This window comes from Salvelinus alpinus, chromosome 4 (assembly GCF_045679555.1).
Source record: "Salvelinus alpinus chromosome 4, SLU_Salpinus.1, whole genome shotgun sequence".
In the NCBI taxonomy this organism is placed as follows: Eukaryota; Metazoa; Chordata; class Actinopteri; order Salmoniformes; family Salmonidae; genus Salvelinus; species Salvelinus alpinus.
Window position 1 is genome coordinate 91,686,836 of NC_092089.1, and position 19,782 is coordinate 91,706,617.

General features: G+C 46.6%; 1 protein-coding gene across 1 annotated transcript in view; it reads right to left on the bottom strand.

Annotated features, from left to right (window-relative positions):
- Positions 1–19,782, bottom strand: part of LOC139574675 (netrin receptor UNC5A-like) — a 623,219-nt gene that overhangs the window by 129,247 nt on the left and 474,190 nt on the right. Inside the window, exon 6 of the mRNA XM_071399451.1 lies at positions 16,671–16,838. Within this exon, the coding sequence (XP_071255552.1) occupies positions 16,671–16,838 (168 nt within the window). The remainder of the gene's footprint in view (positions 1–16,670; positions 16,839–19,782) is intronic.

A 19,782-nucleotide genomic window follows, 5' to 3' on the forward strand; every position in this document is an offset into this window, starting at 1 on the left:
ACATTGTGTAGTTCTGCTTGCTTTGTTTTCATTCCACAAGAAAATCCTGTGGTTTATGAAACGTAACAGGAGATGGACAGAGTTAGATGCTACAGTGGCTTGCGAAAGTATTCACCCCCCTTGGCATTTTTCCTATTTTGTTGTATTACAAACTGGAAATAAAATGTATTTTTGGGAGGGGGGTTGTATCATTAGATTTACACAATATGCCTACCATTTTGAAGATGGAAATTATTTTTTTATTGTGAAACAAACAAGAAATAAGACAAACAGAAAACTTGAGCGTGCATAACTATTCACCCCCCCCCCCCCCCCAAGTCAATACTTTGTAGAGCCACCTTTTGTAGCAATTACAGCTGCAAGTCTCTTGGGGTATGTCTCTCTATAAGCTTGGCACATCTAGCCACTGGGATTTTTGCCCATTCTTCAAGGCAAAACTGCTCCAGCTCCTTCAAGTTGGATGGGTTCCGCTGGTGTCCAGCAATAGTTAAGTCATACCACAGATTCTCAATTGGATTAAGGTCTGGGCTTTGACTAGGCCATTCCAAGACATTTAAATGTTTCCCCTTAAACCACCCGAGTGTTGCTTTAGCAGTATGCTTAGGGTCATTGTCATGCTGAAGGTGAACCTCTGTCCCAGTCTCAAATCTCTGGAAAACTGAAACAGGTTTCCCTCAAGAATTTCCCTGTATTTAGCGCCATCCATCATTCCTTCAATTCTGACCAGTTTCCCAGTCCCTGCCAATGAAAAACATCCCCACAGCATGATGCTGCCACCACCATGCTTCACAGTGGGGATGGTGTTCTCAGGGTGATGAGAGGTGTTAGGTTTGCGCCAGACAGCTTTTCCTTGATGGCCAAAAAGCTCAATTTTAGTCTCATCTGACCAGAGTACCTTCTTCCATATGTTTGGAGAGTCTCCATGCCTTTTGGCAAACACCAAATGTGTTTTTTTATTTTTTATTTAAGCAATGGCTTTTTTTCTGGACACTCTTCTGTAAAGCCCAGCTCTGTGGAGTGTACGGCTTAAAGTGGTCCTATGGACAGATACTCCAATCTCGCTGTGGAGCTTTGCAGCTCCTTCAGGTTTATCTTTGGTCTCTTTGTTGCCTCTCTGATTAATGCCCTCCTTGCCTGGTCTGTGAGTTTTGGTGGGCGGCCCTCTCTTGGCAGGTTTGTTGTGGTGCCATATTCTTTCCATTTTATTTATAATGGATATAATGGTGCTCCGTGGGATGATCAAAGTTTCTGATATTTTTTCATAACCCAACCCTGATCTGTACTTCTCCACAACTTTGTCCCTGACCTGTTTGGAGAGCTCCTTGGTGCTCATGATGCCGCTTGCTTGGTGGTGTCCCTTGCTTAGTGGTGTTGCAAACTCTGGGGCCTTTCAGAACAGGTGTATATATACTGAGACCATGTGACAGATCATGTGACACTTAGATTGCAGACAGGTGGACTTTATTTAACTAATTATGTGACTTGTGAAGGTAATTGGTTGCACCAGATCTTATTTAGGGGCTTCATAGCAAAAGGGATGAATAAATATGCACGCACAGCTTTTCTGTTTTGATTTTTTTTTTTTACAAATGATTTGTTTCATTTCACTTCACCAATTTGGACTATTTTGTGTATGTCCATTACATGAAATCCAAATAAAAATAAATTTAAATTACAGGTTGTAATGTAACAAAATAGGAAAAAACGTCAAGGGGGATGAATACTTTTGCCAGGCGCTGTAATAGCTGAGCAGTACAACAGTGTGTATAAGATGATACTCTCTTTGTTTTCATTCAAGAGGATAATGATGTGAGCAGCAGAGCTTTATAGAGGAGATGGATGCTAGCACGCTGGGCTAAGGTCACTAGCAGGTGAGCTAGGTGAGCAGCAGAGCTTTATAGAGGAAAGGGATGCTAGCACGCTGGGCTAAGGTCACTAGCAGGTGAGCTAGGTGAGCAGCAGAGCTTTATAGAGGAGAGGGATGCTAGCACGCTGGGCTAAGGTCACTAGCAGGTGAGCTAGGTGAGCAGCAGAGCTTTATAGAGGAGAGGGATGCTAGCACGCTGGGCTAAGGTCACTAGCAGGTGAGCTAGGTGAGCAGCAGAGCTATATAGAGGAGAGGGATGCTAGCACGCTGGGCTAAGGTCACTAGCAGGTGAGCTAGGTGAGCAGCAGATCTTTATAGAGGAGAGGGATGCTAGCACGCTGTGCTAAGGTCACTAGCAGGTGAGCTAGGTGAGCAGCAGAGCTTTATAGAGGAGATGGATGCTAGCACGCTGGGCTAAGGTCACTAGCAGGTGAGCTAGGTGAGCAGCAGAGCTTTATAGAGGAGAGGGATGCTAGCACGCTGGGCTAAGGTCACTAGCAGGTGAGCTAGGTGAGCAGCAGAGCTTTATAGAGGAGAGGGATGCTAGCACGCTGGGCTAAGGTCACTAGCAGGTGAGCTAGGTGAGCAGCAGAGCTTTATAGAGGAGAGGGATGCTAGCACGCTGGGCTAAGGTCACTAGCAGGTGAGCTAGGTGAGCAGCAGAGCTTTATAGAGGAGAGGGATGCTAGCACGCTGGGCTAAGGTCACTAGCAGGTGAGCTAGGTGAGCAGCAGAGCTATATAGAGGAGAGGGATGCTAGCACGCTGGGCTAAGGTCACTAGCAGGTGAGCTAGGTGAGCAGCAGATCTTTATAGAGGAGAGGGATGCTAGCACGCTGTGCTAAGGTCACTAGCAGGTGAGCTAGGTGAGCAGCAGAGCTTTATAGAGGAGATGGATGCTAGCACGCTGGGCTAAGGTCACTAGCAGGTGAGCTAGGTGAGCAGCAGAGCTTTATAGAGGAGAGGGATGCTAGCCCGCTGGGCTAAGGTCACTAGCAGGTGAGCTAGGTGAGCAGCAGAGCTTTATAGAGGAGAGGGATGCTAGCACGCTGGGCTAAGGTCACTAGCAGGTGAGCTAGGTGAGCAGCAGAGCTTTATAGAGGAGAGGGATGCTAGCACGCTGGGCTAAGGTCACTAGCAGGTGAGCTAGGTGAGCAGCAGAGCTTTATAGAGGAGAGGGATGCTAGCACGCTGGGCTAAGGTCACTAGCAGGTGAGCTACTATGAAAACATAGAGCACCTATAAAAGCCTATGATATATCCACCACTGTTACCATAACACGAAACAAAGCCAGTGTTATGGTGATAGTTAGTTGTTAGGGGCTCAGGGTGCAACGCCGGAAACTATTCTACAGACTCAGTGAGCACAGCCTTGCTATTGAGAAAGGCCGCCGTAGGCAGACCTGGCTCTCAAGAGAAGACAGGCTATGTGCAACACTGCCCACAAAATGAGGTGGAAACTGAGCTGCACTTCCTAACCTCCTGCCCAATGTATGACCATATTAGAGACACATATTTCCATTAGATTACACTTATTCGAAAACAAATCCAATTTTGATAAACACCCATATCTACTGGGTGAAATACCACAGTGTGACATCACAGCAGCAAGATGTGTGACCTGTTGCCACAAGAAAAGGGCAACCAGTGAAGAACAAACACCATTGTAAATTCAACCCATATTTATGTTGATTTATTTTCCCTTTTGTACTTGGTTGCAACACTGTATACAAACGTAATATGACATTTGAAATGTCTCGATCTCTTTGGAACTTCTGTATGTGTAATTATTTTTTAAAATAGTTTATTACACTTTTGTTTATTATCTATTTCAAATACTTGGGCAATATTTAACATATGTTTCCCATATTGAATTGAATTGTATAAGTAACAGGAGGAGGGCAGGAATGCAAACTTCTTCATGACGGATAGAACGGAATGAAAGGAAGGAACGGAATGCGTGGTGGTATGAAGACTGTTTTGAAAGTCTGAGCGGAGATGTGACTATCACACGACTGGGAGAAGACAGCTTTGTTGTTTATCAATGTTTCTTTGAATTCAAGAAAAAAAACAAAAAAAAAACTAGCCACTCACAAACCACTCACTCTGCAACAACTGCTACTTATTCTGTAAACAAAGTGGGAAAACATAAATCACACCTCTGTTCCAACTCCACTGATGTCAACACTTTGTTTCTTTAAAGCAACACAGTAGATTTTTTCAATCACCCGGCACAGTAGGTTGTAGAGTAGAGTAGGGGAGGGGAGAGGAGGCAGGTCTGTAATACATGAACCCAGTAGGGGAGGGGAGAGGAGGCAGGTCTGTAATACATTAACCCAGTAGGGGAGGGGAGAGGAGGCAGGTCTGTAATACATGAACCCAGTAGGGGAGGGGAGAAGAGGCAGGTCTGTAATACATTAACCCAGTAGGGGAGAGGAGAGGAGGCAGGTCTGTAATACAATAACCCAGGAGGGGAGGGGAGAGGAAGCAGGTCTGTAATACAATAACCCAGTGGGGGAGAGGAGAGGAGGCAGGTCTGTAATACATTAACCCAGTAGGGGAGGGGAGAGGAGGCAGGTCTGTAATACAATAACCCAGGAGGGGAGAGGAGAGGAGAGGAGGCAGGTCTGTAATACAATAACCCAGGAGGGGAGGGGAGAGGAGTCAGGTCTGTAATACATTAACCCAGGAGGGGAGAGGAGGGGAGGCAGGTCTGTAATACAATATCCCAGGAGGGGAGGGGAGGGGAGAGGAGGCAGGTCTGTAATACAATAACCCAGGAGGGGAGGGGAGAGGAGGCAGGTCTATAATACAATAACCCAGTAGGGGAGAGGAGAGGAGGCAGGTCTGTAAAACAATAACCCAGTAGGGGAGAGGAGAGGAGAGGAGGCCGGTCTGTAAAACAATAACCCAGTATGGGAGAGGAGAGGAGGCAGGTCTGTAAAACATTAACCCAGTAGGGGAGGGGAGAGGAGGCAGGTCTGTAATACAATAACCCAGGAGGGGAGGGGAGAGGAGGCAGGTCTGTAATACATTAACCCAGTAGGGGAGGGGAGAGGAGGGAGGTCTGTAATACATTAACCCAGGAAGGGAGGGGAGGGGAGAGGAGGCAGGTCTGTAATACAATAACCCAGTAGGGGAGGGGAGAGGAGGCAGGTCTGTAATACATTAACCCAGTAGGGGAGGGGAGAGGAGGCAGGTCTGTAATACATTAACCCAGTAGGGGAGAGGAGAGGAGGCAGGTCTGTAATACATGAACCCAGTAGGGGAGGGGAGAGGAGGCAGGTCTGTAATACATTAACCCAGTAGGGGAGGGGAGAGGAGGCAGGTCTGTAATACATTAACCCAGTAGGCGAGGGGAGGGGAGAGGAGGCAGGTCTGTAATACAATAACCCAGTAGGGGAGGGGAGAGGAGAGGAGGTCTGTAATACATTAACCCAGTAGGGGTGGGGAGAGGGGGGCAGGTCTGTAATACATTAACCCAGGAGGGGAGGGGAGGGGAGAGGAGGCAGGTCTGTAATACAATAACCCAGTAGGGGAGGGGAGAGGAGGCAGGTCTGTAATACATTAACCCAGTAGGGGAGGGGCGAGGAGGCAGGTCTGTAATACATTAACCCAGTAGGGGAGAGGAGAGGAGGCAGGTCTGTAATACATTAACCCAGTAGGGGAGAGGAGAGGAGGCAGGTCTGTAATACATTAACCCAGTAGGGGAGGGGAGAGGAGGCAGGTCTGTAATACATGAACCCAGTAGGGGAGGGGAGAGGAGGCAGGTCTGTAATACATTAACCCAGTAGGGGAGAGGAGAGGAGGCAGGTCTGTAATACATTAACCCAGTAGGGGAGAGGAGAGGAGGCAGGTCTGTAATACATGAACCCAGTAGGGGAGGGGAGAGGAGGCAGGTCTGTAAAACAATAACCCAGTAGGGGAGGGGAGAGGAGACAGGTCTGTAATACAATAACCCAGTAGGCGAGGGGAGGGGAGAGGAGGCAGGTCTGTAATACATTAACCCAGTAGGCGAGGGGAGGGGAGAGGAGGCAGGTCTGTAATACAATAACCCAGTAGGGGAGAGGAGAGGAGGCAGGTCTGTAATACATGAACCCAGTAGGGGAGGGGAGAGGAGGCAGGTCTGTAATACATGAACCCAGTAGGGGAGGGGAGAGGAGGCAGGTCTGTAATACATTAACCCAGTAGGGGAGAGGAGAGGAGGCAGGTCTGTAATACATTAACCCAGTAGGCGAGGGGAGGGGAGAGGAGGCAGGTCTGTAATACAATAACCCAGTAGGGGAGAGGAGAGGAGGCAGGTCTGTAATACATTAACCCAGTAGGCGAGGGGAGGGGAGAGGAGGAAGGTCTGTAATACATTAACCCAGTAGGCGAGGGGAGGGGAGAGGAGGCAGGTCTGTAATACAATAACCCAGTAGGGGAGAGGAGAGGAGGCAGGTCTGTAATACATGAACCCAGTAGGGGAGGGGAGAGGAGGCAGGTCTGTAATACATTAACCCAGTAGGGGAGAGGAGAGGAGGCAGGTCTGTAATACATTAACCCAGTAGGGGAGGGGAGAGGAGGCAGGTCTGTAATACAATAACCCAGTAGGGGAGGGGAGAGGAGGCAGGTCTGTAATACAATAACCCAGTAGGGGAGAGGAGAGGAGGAAGGTCTGTAATACATTAACCCAGTAGGGGAGAGGAGAGGAGGCAGGTCTGTAATACATTAACCCAGTAGGGGAGGGGAGAGGAGGCAGGTCTGTAATACATTAACCCAGTAGGGGAGAGGAGAGGAGGCAGGTCTGTAAAACAATAACCCAGGAGGGGAGGGGAGAGGAGGCAGGTCTGTAATACAATAACCCAGTGGGGGAGGGGAGAGGAGGCAGGTCTGTAATACATTAACCCAGTAGGGGAGGGGAGAGGAGGCAGGTCTGTAATACATTAACCCAGGAGGGGAGGGGAGAGGAGGCAGGTCTGTAATACATTAACCCAGTAGGGGAGGGGAGAGGAGGCAGGTCTGTAATACATTAACCCAGTAGGGGAGAGGAGAGGAGGCAGGTCTGTAATACATTAACCCAGTAGGCGAGGGGAGGGGAGAGGAGGCAGGTCTGTAATACAATAACCCAGTAGGGGAGAGGAGAGGAGGCAGGTCTGTAATACATTAACCCAGTAGGCGAGGGGAGGGGAGAGGAGGAAGGTCTGTAATACATTAACCCAGTAGGCGAGGGGAGGGGAGAGGAGGCAGGTCTGGGAGAGGAGAGGAGGCAGGTCTGTAATACATGAACCCAGTAGGGGAGGGGAGAGGAGGCAGGTCTGTAATACATTAACCCAGTAGGGGAGAGGAGAGGAGGCAGGTCTGTAATACATTAACCCAGTAGGGGAGGGGAGAGGAGGCAGGTCTGTAATACAATAACCCAGTAGGGGAGGGGAGAGGAGGCAGGTCTGTAATACAATAACCCAGTAGGGGAGAGGAGAGGAGGAAGGTCTGTAATACATTAACCCAGTAGGGGAGAGGAGAGGAGGCAGGTCTGTAATACATTAACCCAGTAGGGGAGGGGAGAGGAGGCAGGTCTGTAATACATTAACCCAGTAGGGGAGAGGAGAGGAGGCAGGTCTGTAAAACAATAACCCAGGAGGGGAGGGGAGAGGAGGCAGGTCTGTAATACAATAACCCAGTGGGGGAGGGGAGAGGAGGCAGGTCTGTAATACATTAACCCAGTAGGGGTGGGGAGAGGGGGGCAGGTCTGTAATACAATAACCCAGTAGGGGAGGGGAGAGGAGGCAGGTCTGTAATAAAATGAAAATGAAAGAAACTGGAATATGAAATGAATGCCGTGTGGCTCAGTGGGTAGAGCATGGTGCAAAGGATTGTGGGTTTGATTCCTGCTGGGGCCACCCATAGGTACAATGTATGCATGACTGTATATCTTTCTGGATAAAATATCTGCTAAATGGTGTATATCATTATGAAGAGTTATAAACTGTCTCGAAGGATTATATTACTATGAACAGTTATAAACTGTCTCTAAGGATTATATTACTCTGAACAGTTATAAACTGTCTCTAAGGAATATATTACTATGACCAGTTATAAACTGTCTCTAAGGATTATATTACTCTGAACAGTTATAAACTGTCTCTAAGGATTATATTACTATGAACAGTTATAAACTGTCTCTAAGGATTATATTACTCTGAACAGTTATAAACTGTCTCTAAGGATTATATTACTATGAACAGTTATAAACTGTCTCTAAGGATTATATTACTATGAACAGTTATAAACTGTCTCTAAGGAATATATTACTATGACCAGTTATAAACTGTCTCTAAGGAATATATTACTATGACCAGTTATAAACTGTCTCTAAGGAATATATTACTATGACCAGTTATAAACTGTCTCTAAGGAATATATTACTATGAACAGTTATAAACTGTCTCTAAGGAATATATTACTATGACCAGTTATAAACTGTCTCTAAGGATTATATTACTATGAACAGTTATAAGCTGTCTCTAAGGATTATATTACTATGAACAGTTATAAACTGTCTCGAAGGATTATATTACTATGAACAGTTATAAGCTGTCTCTAAGGATTATATTACTCTGAACAGTTATAAACTGTCTCTAAGGATTATATTACTATGGACAGTTATAAACTGTCTCTAAGGATTATATTACTATGAACAGTTATAAACTGTCTCTAAGGATGATATTACTATGGACAGTTATAAACTGTCTCTAAGGATTATATTACTATGAACAGTTATAAACTGTCTCTAAGGATGATATTACTATGAACAGTTATAAACTGTCTCTAAGGATTATATTACTATGGACAGTTATAAACTGTCTCTAAGGATTATATTACTATGAACAGTTATAAACTGTCTCTAATGCCTGCAGTGACTTACTGACTGAATACATCCACGCATGCACGTAGGCACACACACACACACACGCACGCACGCACGCACGCACGCACGCACGCACGCACGCACGCACGCACGCACGCACGCACGCACGCACGCACGCACGCACGCACGCACGCACGCACGCACGCACGCACGCACGCACGCACGCACGCACGCACGCACGCACACACACACACACACACACACACACACACACACACACACACACACACACACACACACACACGCGCGCTATTAGACATCTCATCAGGTTGTTTGTTGTTTCATAGGTGTTGTTCCCCCAATTCCTTCTTCATGTTCCCCCTCTTCCTGGAGTATATTCCCCCTCATTCATCCACTTGACTGGGTATCTCTGCTATAATCATCCACTTGACTGGGTATCTCTGCTATAGTCATCCACTTGACTGGGTATCTCTGCTATAATCATCCACTTGACTGGGTATCTCTGCTATAGTCATCCACTTGACTGGGTATCTCTGCTATAATCATCCACTTGACTGGGTATCTCTGCTATAATCATCCACTTGACTGGGTATCTCTGCTATAGTCATCCACTTGACTGGGTATCTCTGCTATAATCATCCACTTGACTGGGTATCTCTGCTATAGTCATCCAATTTACAAAATAGCCTCCAACACTCTACTCAATAAATTGGATGCAGTCTATCACAGTGCCATCCGTTTTGTCACCAAAGCCCCATATACTACCCACCACTGCGACCTGTACGCTCTCGTTGGCTGGCCCTCGCTTCATACTCGTCGCCAAACCCACTGGCTCCAGGTCATCTACAAGACCCTGCTAGGTAAAGTCCCCCCTTATCTCAGCTCGCTGGTCACCATAGCAGCACCTACCTGTAGCACGCGCTTCAGCAGGTATATCTCTCTGGTCACCCCCAAAACCAATTCTTCCTTTGGCCGCCTCTCCTTCCAGTTCTCTGCTGCCAATGACTGGAACGAACTACAAAAATCTCTGAAACTGGAAACACTTATCTCCCTCACTAGCTTTAAGCACCAGCTGTCAGAGCAGCTCACAGATTACTGCACCTGTACATAGCCCATCTATAATTTAGCCCAAACAACTACCTCTTTACCTACTGTATTTATTTATTTATTTTGCTCCTTTGCACCCAATAATTTCTATCTCTACTTTGCACATTCTTCCACTGCAAACCAACCATTCCAGTGTTTTTTTTAAAACTTTTTTTTACTTGCTATATTGTATTTACTTCGCCACCATGGCCTTTTTATATTTTTATTTATTTATATATATATTTTGTTTGCCTTTCACCTCCCTTATCTCACCTCACTTGTTCACATTGTATATAGACTTATTTTTCACTGTATTATTGACTGTATGTTTGTTTTACTCCATGTGTAACTATGTGTTGTTGTATGTGTCGAACTGCTGTGCTTTATCTTGGCCAGGTCGCAATTGTAAATGAGAACTTGTTCTCAACTAGCCTACCTGGTTAAATAAAGGTGAAATAAAAATTAAAAAAATCCACTTGACTGGGTATCTCTGCTATAATCATCCACTTGACTGTGTATCTCTGCTATAGTCATCCACTTGACTGGGTATCTCTGCTATAGTCATCCACTTGACTGTGTATCTCTGCTATAGTCATCCACTTGACTGGGTATCTCTGCTATAATCATCCACTTGACTGGGTATCTCTGCTATAGTCATCCACTTGACTCTGTATCTCTGCTATAATCATCCACTTGACTGGGTATCTCTGCTATAATCATCCACTTGACTGGGTATCTCTGCTATAATCATCCACTTGACTGGGTATCTCTGCTATAATCATCCACTTGACTGGGTATCTCTGCTATAATCATCCACTTGACTGGGTATCTCTGCTATAATCATCCACTTGACTGGGTATCTCTGCTATAGTCATCCACTTGACTGGGTATCTCTGCTATAATCATCCACTTGACTGGGTATCTCTGCTATAATCATCCACTTGACTGGGTATCTCTGCTATAATCATCCACTTGACTGGGTATCTCTGCTATAGTCATCCACTTGACTGGGTATCTCTGCTATAGTCATCCACTTGACTGGGTATCTCTGCTATAATCATCCACTTGACTGGGTATCTCTGCTATAATCATCCACTTGACTGGGTATCTCTGCTATAGTCATCCACTTGACAGGGTATCTCTGCTATAGTCATCCACTTGACTGGGTATCTCTGCTATAATCATCAACTTGACTGGGTATCTCTGCTATAATCATCCACTTGACTGGGTATCTCTGCTATAATCATCCACTTGACTGGGTATCTCTGCTATAATCATCCACTTGACTGGGTATCTCTGCTATAATCATCCACTTGACTGTGTATCTCTGCTATAGTCATCCACTTGACTGGGTATCTCTGCTATAGTCATCCACTTGACTGTGTATCTCTGCTATAGTCATCCACTTGACTGGGTATCTCTGCTATAATCATCCACTTGACTGGGTATCTCTGCTATAGTCATCCACTTGACTGTGTATCGCTGCTATAATCATCCACTTGACTGGGTATCTCTGCTATAGTCATCCACTTGACTGTGTATCTCTGCTATAGTCATCCACTTGACTGGGTATCTCTGCTATAATCATCCACTTGACTGGGTATCTCTGCTATAGTCATCCACTTGACTGGGTATCTCTGCTATAATCATCCACTTGACTGGGTATCTCTGCTATAGTCATCCACTTGACTGGGTATCTCTGCTATAGTCATCCACTTGACTGGGTATCTCTGCTATAATCATCCACTTGACTGGGTATCTCTGCTATAATCATCCACTTGACTGGGTATCTCTGCTATAGTCATCCACTTGACTGGGTATCTCTGCTATAATCATCCACTTGACTGGGTATCTCTGCTATAATCATCCACTTGACTGGGTATCTCTGCTATAGTCATCCACTTGACTGGGTATCTCTGCTATAGTCATCCACTTGACTGGGTATCTCTGCTATAGTCATCCACTTGACAGGGTGTCTCTGCTATAGTCATCCATTGTGGTGCCAGGACAGAGAAGAGCTTTGATTGGGTACCTCTGCTATATTCATCCATTTGATTGGGTGACAAGACATTTACTAATTTCCTAAAAGTTGCATGACTCACACTGCTGTTCAGAATTGATGTTTTAAAAATTCCTATTCACACAAACCAGTCACTACAACCTTGAATTAAAGCACACTCTATTGCTGGAACATATAACTCTATATATATATATAACTATAGAACTCTATCGCAGGAACATATAATTCATTCATTATTTTATACAAAAACCGAAGAACATCAAAAGCACAAAAAAATAACTAATAATTAACAAAGAATTCTGCCTCTGGATAAAGAGTGGTTTATTGAATCAGGATTGCTGCTACAACGAGTATCATTTAGAAAGCTGCAAGTTAAAATACAAAAATACACTGACAGAAAAAAAAAAAAAAAAAAAAAAAAATGAATCACAAGCTCAGTCCTAACAAGCTTTCAGTCTAGACAGAGGGGACTGAGGCTGTGTCCTCAGTCCCCTCTGACACGTTCTGCTCAGCATCATGCAGTATGTGTGTGTCTTTCTGTCTGCCTCCACACCACTCTGCCTTCACCCCTCATACCCCCCCCCCACATACACCCCCCCCATACCCCTCCATACCCCCCCACCCCATACCCCTCCATACCCCCCCATACCCCCCCTCCCCATACCCCCCACATAAACAAACCTTGACCACTAGTTACTGTATTCAAATGTCAGACGTGTCAAATCCTCCATCTAAATGATTCACACTGAGGGTCACATCTCTGAATCTACTGTGCATCACACAGCTCCAAATGTCATCCATTAATTCTCCTGTCTAACAGTCTCTCAGTCTACCCATATAGTAGATTACATTGAACCAGACACGGTCATGGATTATGGTACTAATTACACACTATTCCCTGCACACTATTCCCTACACACTATTCCCTGCAAACTATTCCCTACACACTATTCCCTACACACTATTGCCTACACACTATTCCCTACACACTATTCCCTACACACTATTCCCTACACACTATTCCCTACACACTATTGCCTACACACTTTTTCCAGCACACTATTCCCTACACACTATTCCCTACACACTATTCCCTACACACTATTCCCTACACACTATTCCCTACACACTATTCCCTACACACTATTCCCTACACACTATTGCCTACACACTATTGCCTACACACTTTTTCCAGCACACTATTCCCTACACACTATTCCCTACACACTATTCCCTACACACTATTCCCTACACACTATTCCCTACACACTATTGCCTACACACTATTCCCTACACACTATTGCCTACACACTTTTTCCAGCACACTATTCCCTACACACTATTCCCTACACACTATTCCCTACACACTATTCCCTACACACTATTCCCTACACACTATTCCCTACACACTATTGCCTACACACTATTCCCTACACACTATTCCCTACACACTATTCCCTACACTCTTAGAAACAGAAAGGAGCTATGCAGTTCTTTCCAGCAGTCAATTCCCCTCTGTTGCATACGGACAAAGCAGAACCATCAGAGAGCTGTGATAGACCTCAAGCCCCTAGTCTGTCCCTCATCTACAGACTGGACAAAGCAGAACCATCAGAGAGCTGAGATAGACCTCAAGCCCTAGTCTGTCCCTCATCTACAGACTGGACAGTCAGAACCATCAGAGAGCTGTGATAGACCTCAAGCCCTAGTCTGTCCCTCATCTACAGACTGGACAGTCAGAACCATCAGAGAGCTGAGATAGACCTCAAGCCCTAGTCTGTCCCTCATCTACAGACTGGACAGTCAGAACCATCAGAGAGCTGTGATAGACCTCAAGCCCTAGTCTGTCCCTCATCTACAGACTGGACAGTCAGAACCATCAGAGAGCTGAGATAGACCTCAAGCCCCTAGTCTGTCCCTCATCTACAGACTGGACAGTCAGAACCATCAGAGAGCTGAGATAGACCTCAAGCCCTAGTCTGTCCCTCATCTACAGACTGGACAGTCAGAACCATCAGAGAGCTGTGATAGACCTCAAGCCCTAGTCTGTCCCTCATCTACAGACTGGACAGTCAGAACCATCAGAGAGCTGAGATAGACCTCAAGCCCCTAGTCTGTCCCTCATCTACAGACTGGACAGTCAGAACCATCAGAGAGCTGTGATAGACCTCAAGCCCTAGTCTGTCCCTCATCTACAGACTGGACAGTCAGAACCATCAGAGAGCTGAGATAGACCTCAAGCCCCTAGTCTGTCCCTCATCTACAGACTGGACAGTCAGAACCATCAGAGAGCTGTGATAGACCTCAAGCCCCTAGTCTGTCCCTCATCTACAGACTGGACAGTCAGAACCATCAGAGAGCTGTGATAGACCTCAAGCCCCTAGTCTGTCCCTCATCTACAGACTGGACAGTCAGAACCATCAGAGAGCTGTGATAGACCTCAAGCCCCTAGTCTGTCCCTCATCTACAGACTGGACAGTCAGAACCATCAGAGAGCTGAGATAGACCTCAAGCCCCTAGTCTGTCCCTCATCTACAGACTGGACATTCAGTGTCTGGGGTTCTGGCCTCTCCCCTCAGTTTCACCATGCGTCTAAAATGACACCCTACTCCCTATATACTGTAGTGCACTACAAAAAGCACCCTACTCCCTATATACTATAGTGCACTATAAATAGCACCCTACTCCCTATATACTGTAGTGCACTATAAATAGCACCCTACTCCCTACATACTGTAGTGCACTATAAATAGCACCCTACTCCCTATATACTGTAGTGCACTATAAATAGCACCCTACTCCCTATATACTGTAGTGCACTATAAATAGCACCCTACTCCCTACATACTGTAGTGCACTATAAATAGCACCCTACTCCCTATATAATGTAGTGCACTATAAATAGCACCCTACTCCCATATACTGTAGTGCACTACAAAAAGCACCCTATTCCCTATATACTGTAGTGCACTATAAATAGCACCCTACTCCCTATATACTGTAGTGCACTATAAATAGCACCCTACTCCCTATATACTGTAGTGCACTATAAATTCCACCCTATTCCCGATAAAGCTCTGGTGAAAACAAAAGTAGTGCACTATATAGGGGGTAGGGCGCCATTTGGGACACAGGCTCAGTCCCCTCTGTCTCACTACACTGCCCACACAGGCCACAATGCAATTTGTGTTACAGTGCCCTTAGGGTTGGAATTACATGGAGACTCTTGGGGGGGGTGAGATCCAAACATTTTTAGCCTATTCTGAGTCCACGTTTAATCTCCTTAGAGCCTACGGAGGTGCTCTGCCTGCTTTGTTATAGGGAGCACCTTGCATCGCCGGGTACTTCTGAGATTGAACCCATGAATGCACTGTTTTACTCAGAACAAATCCACCTCTTGTTGCTGTCAGATTCTACATCCTACTGCTGCTGTTTGTCTCCTACCGTTCCCTGTGGGTTTTTTTCTCTCCTCTAGGAGCATTAGTTGTATCCCGAAGAGGCCATGTTACTTTCACTCCAGCCTGACGCTACCGTGAGGGGTGACGTCTGACTACCTGTCCTGGGAGTGATGATGCAATGAGATGTTCTAATGAGATCTCTGATTGGTTGCAGTAGACTCAGGTACTAGGGAGTAGGAACAGTAGAAGATAGAGAAGGAGGTGGAGGGTTTAGCTCTCTGCTGTTGACGGGGCATAGGATATTTTCTGGCGGTCAGGCTGACTAAAGCCTCTCTCTCTCTCTCTCTCTCTCTCTCTCTCTCTCTCTCTCTCTCTCTCTCTCTCTCTCTCTCTCTCTCTCTCTCTCTCTCTCTCTCTCTCTCTCTCTCTCTCTCTCTCTCTCTCTCTCTCTCTCTCTCTCTCTCTCTCTCTCTCTCTCTCTCTCTCTCTCTCTCTCTCTCTCTCTGGTCTCTACTTGACCAGAGCGCCAAACAATAACAGATGCAGTACGGTAGCCTGCTCTGACACTTCACTTTATTTCTGCGCCCCAAATGGCACCCTATTCCCTATATAGTGTACTACTTTAGACCAGAGCCCTATTCCCTATGTAGTGTACTACTTTAGACCAGAGCCCTATTCCCTATATAGTGCAGTACTTTAGACCAGGGCCCTATTCCCTATATAGTGCACTACTTTAGACCAGAGCCCTATTCCCTATGTAGTGTACTACTTTAGACCAGAGCCCTATTCCCTATATAGTGCAGTACTTTAGACCAGGGCCCTATTCCCTATATAGTGCACTACTTTAGACCAGAGCCCTATTCCCTATGTAGTGTACTACTTTAGACCAGAGCCCTATTCCCTATGTAGTGCACTACTTTAGACCAGGGCCCTATTCCCTATATAGTGTACTACTTTAGACCAGGGCCCTATTCCCTACATAGTGCACTACTTTAGACCAGGGCCCTAGGGGCTATATAGTGAATAGGGTGCCATTTGGGATACAAGCAGGGACATGGTTTCTACTGCACAGACTACAGGCTACAGGGAGGAGAAACAGGGATGTGTAGAAACTGATGACACAAAAGTATATTTTACCATTCTACTCAACTCAATCTAATCACAGACAAACAACAGACCAACCAACCAACCCGATTCCCCAATTAAAAACTGACACCTAAAAAAAAATCTGGCACAAAAAAGGGCAGCCAATCTCAAACAAAAGAGGAACAAATTATGTCTCTAAAGCGCAAAAAAATGTTTTGCCACAGGAAGCAGCAGGCAGCCACAGGAAGCCAAACTGACTAAGCCAATCACAGCCAAGCAGAGGCGGAGCCACAGGACAGGAAGTAGCCTAGCTGAAGGCCCGGGAGTGGATGAGCGGGCGGTGTTACCTGGGCAGGTCGCGGTGCAGGCACTTTTCTGGACATTCTGTCCGTCGCATGCCACGCCCCCGTTCAGCGGCGTGGGATTGGTGCAGCTGCGGCTCCTCCTCTGCCAGCCACGCCCACAAACTGAGCTGCACGCCGACCACGTTGTCCAGGTAGACCAACCGCCGTTCACTGTCACCGTGATGAAGTGATGGAGGGAGAGGAGGAAGGACGCCAAGGGGTAAGGTAGGGGAGGGGTGGGATGGAGGGTGGAGGGAGGAGAGGAGGGTAGGGAGAGGACGGAGGTGGGGTGGGAAGAGGAGTGAGGGAGAGAGCGAAGAGAGGAGACGAGGAAAGGAGTGGATGGAAGGAGGAAGGGATGGAGCGACAAAACAGCCAGGGTTACCCGACATGGGTGGACAGATATTAAAGGGGGCCTGTCTGATTATGTATTATGGACAGATATATTTTAGTGGGTTCTGTGACTACTGTAATGTACTGTTGGTGTGATGCTGTCTGCTGGCCTGTGACTACTGTACTGTACTGTAGGTGTGATGCTGTCTGTTGGCCTGTGACTACTGTACTGTACTGTAGGTGTGATGCTGTCTGCTGGCCTGTGACTACTGTACTGTACTGTAGGTGTGATGCTGTCTGCTGGCCTGTGACTACTGTAATGTACTGTAGGTGTGATGCTGTCTGCTGGCCTGTGACTACTGTAATGTACTGTAGGTGTGATGCTGTCTGCTGGCCTGTGACTACTGTAATGTACTGTAGGTGTGATGCTGTCTGCTGGCCTGTGACTACTGTAATGTACTGTAGGTGTGATGCTGTCTGCTGGCCTGTGACTACTGTAATGTACTGTAGGTGTGATGCTGTCTGCTGGCCTGTGACTACTGTAATGTACTGTAGGTGTGATGCTGTCTGCTGGCCTGTGACTACTGTAATGTAATCTAGGTGTGATGCTGTCTGCTGGCCTGTGACTACTGTAATGTACTGTAGGTGTGATGCTGTCTGCTGGCCTGTGACTACTGTAATGTACTGTAGGTGTGATGCTGTCTGCTGGCCTGTGACTACTGTAATGTACTGTAGGTGTGATGCTGTCTGCTGGCCTGTGACTACTGTAATGTACTCTAGGTGGGATGCTGTCTGCTGGCCTGTGACTACTGTAATGTACTGTAGGTGTGATGCTGTCTGCTGGCCTGTGACTACTGTAATGTACTGTAGGTGTGATGCTGTCTGCTGGCCTGTGACTACTGTAATGTACTGTAGGTGTGATGCTGTCTGCTGGCCTGTGACTACTGTAATGTACTGTAGGTGTGATGCTGTCTGCTGGCCTGTGACTACTGTAATGTACTCTAGGTGTGATGCTGTCTGCTGGCCTGTGACTACTGTAATGTACTCTAGGTGTGATGCTGTCTGCTGGCCTGTGACTACTGTAATGTACTGTAGGTGTGATGCTGTCTGCTGGCCTGTGACTACTGTAATGTACTGTAGGTGTGATGCTGTCTGCTGGCCTGTGACTACTGTAATGTACTGTAGGTGTGATGCTGTCTGCTGGCCTGTGACTACTGTAATGTACTCTAGGTGTGATGCTGTCTGCTGGCCTGTGACTACTGTAATGTACTGTAGGTGTGATGCTGTCTGCTGGCCTGTGACTACTGTAATGTACTGTAGGTGTGATGCTGTCTGCTGGCATGTGACTACTGTAATGTGCTGTAGGTGTGATGCTGTCTGCTGGCCTGTGACTACTGTAATGTACTGTAGGTGTGATGCTGTCTGCTGGCCTGTGACTACTGTAATGTACTGTAGGTGTGATGCTGTCTGCTGGCCTGTGACTACTGTGATGTACTGTTGGTGTGATGCTGTCTGCTGGCCTGTGACTACTGTAATGTACTCTAGGTGTGATGCTGTCTGCTGGCCTGTGACTACTGTAATGTACTGTAGGTGTGATGCTGTCTGCTGGCCTGTGACTACTGTAATGTACTCTAGGTGTGATGCTGTCTGCTGGCCTGTGACTACTGTAATGTACTGTAGGTGTGATGCTGTCTGCTGGCCTGTGACTACTGTAATGTACTGTAGGTGTGATGCTGTCTGCTGGCCTGTGACTACTGTAATGTAATCTAGGTGTGATGCTGTCTGCTGGCCTGTGACTACTGTAATGTACTGTAGGTGTGATGCTGTCTGCTGGCCTGTGACTACTGTAATGTACTGTAGGTGTGATGCTGTCTGCTGGCCTGTGACTACTGTAATGTACTGTAGGTGTGATGCTGTCTGCTGGCCTGTGACTACTGTAATGTACTCTAGGTGGGATGCTGTCTGCTGGCCTGTGACTACTGTAATGTACTGTAGGTGTGATGCTGTCTGCTGGCCTGTGACTACTGTAATGTACTGTAGGTGTGATGCTGTCTGCTGGCCTGTGACTACTGTAATGTACTGTAGGTGTGATGCTGTCTGCTGGCCTGTGACTACTGTAATGTACTGTAGGTGTGATGCTGTCTGCTGGCCTGTGACTACTGTAATGTACTCTAGGTGTGATGCTGTCTGCTGGCCTGTGACTACTGTAATGTACTCTAGGTGTGATGCTGTCTGCTGGCCTGTGACTACTGTAATGTACTGTAGGTGTGATGCTGTCTGCTGGCCTGTGACTACTGTAATGTACTGTAGGTGTGATGCTGTCTGCTGGCCTGTGACTACTGTAATGTACTGTAGGTGTGATGCTGTCTGCTGGCCTGTGACTACTGTAATGTACTCTAGGTGTGATGCTGTCTGCTGGCCTGTGACTACTGTAATGTACTGTAGGTGTGATGCTGTCTGCTGGCCTGTGACTACTGTAATGTACTGTAGGTGTGATGCTGTCTGCTGGCATGTGACTACTGTAATGTGCTGTAGGTGTGATGCTGTCTGCTGGCCTGTGACTACTGTAATGTACTGTAGGTGTGATGCTGTCTGCTGGCCTGTGACTACTGTAATGTACTGTAGGTGTGATGCTGTCTGCTGGCCTGTGACTACTGTGATGTACTGTTGGTGTGATGCTGTCTGCTGGCCTGTGACTACTGTAATGTACTCTAGGTGTGATGCTGTCTGCTGGCCTGTGACTACTGTAATGTACTGTAGGTGTGATGCTGTCTGCTGGCCT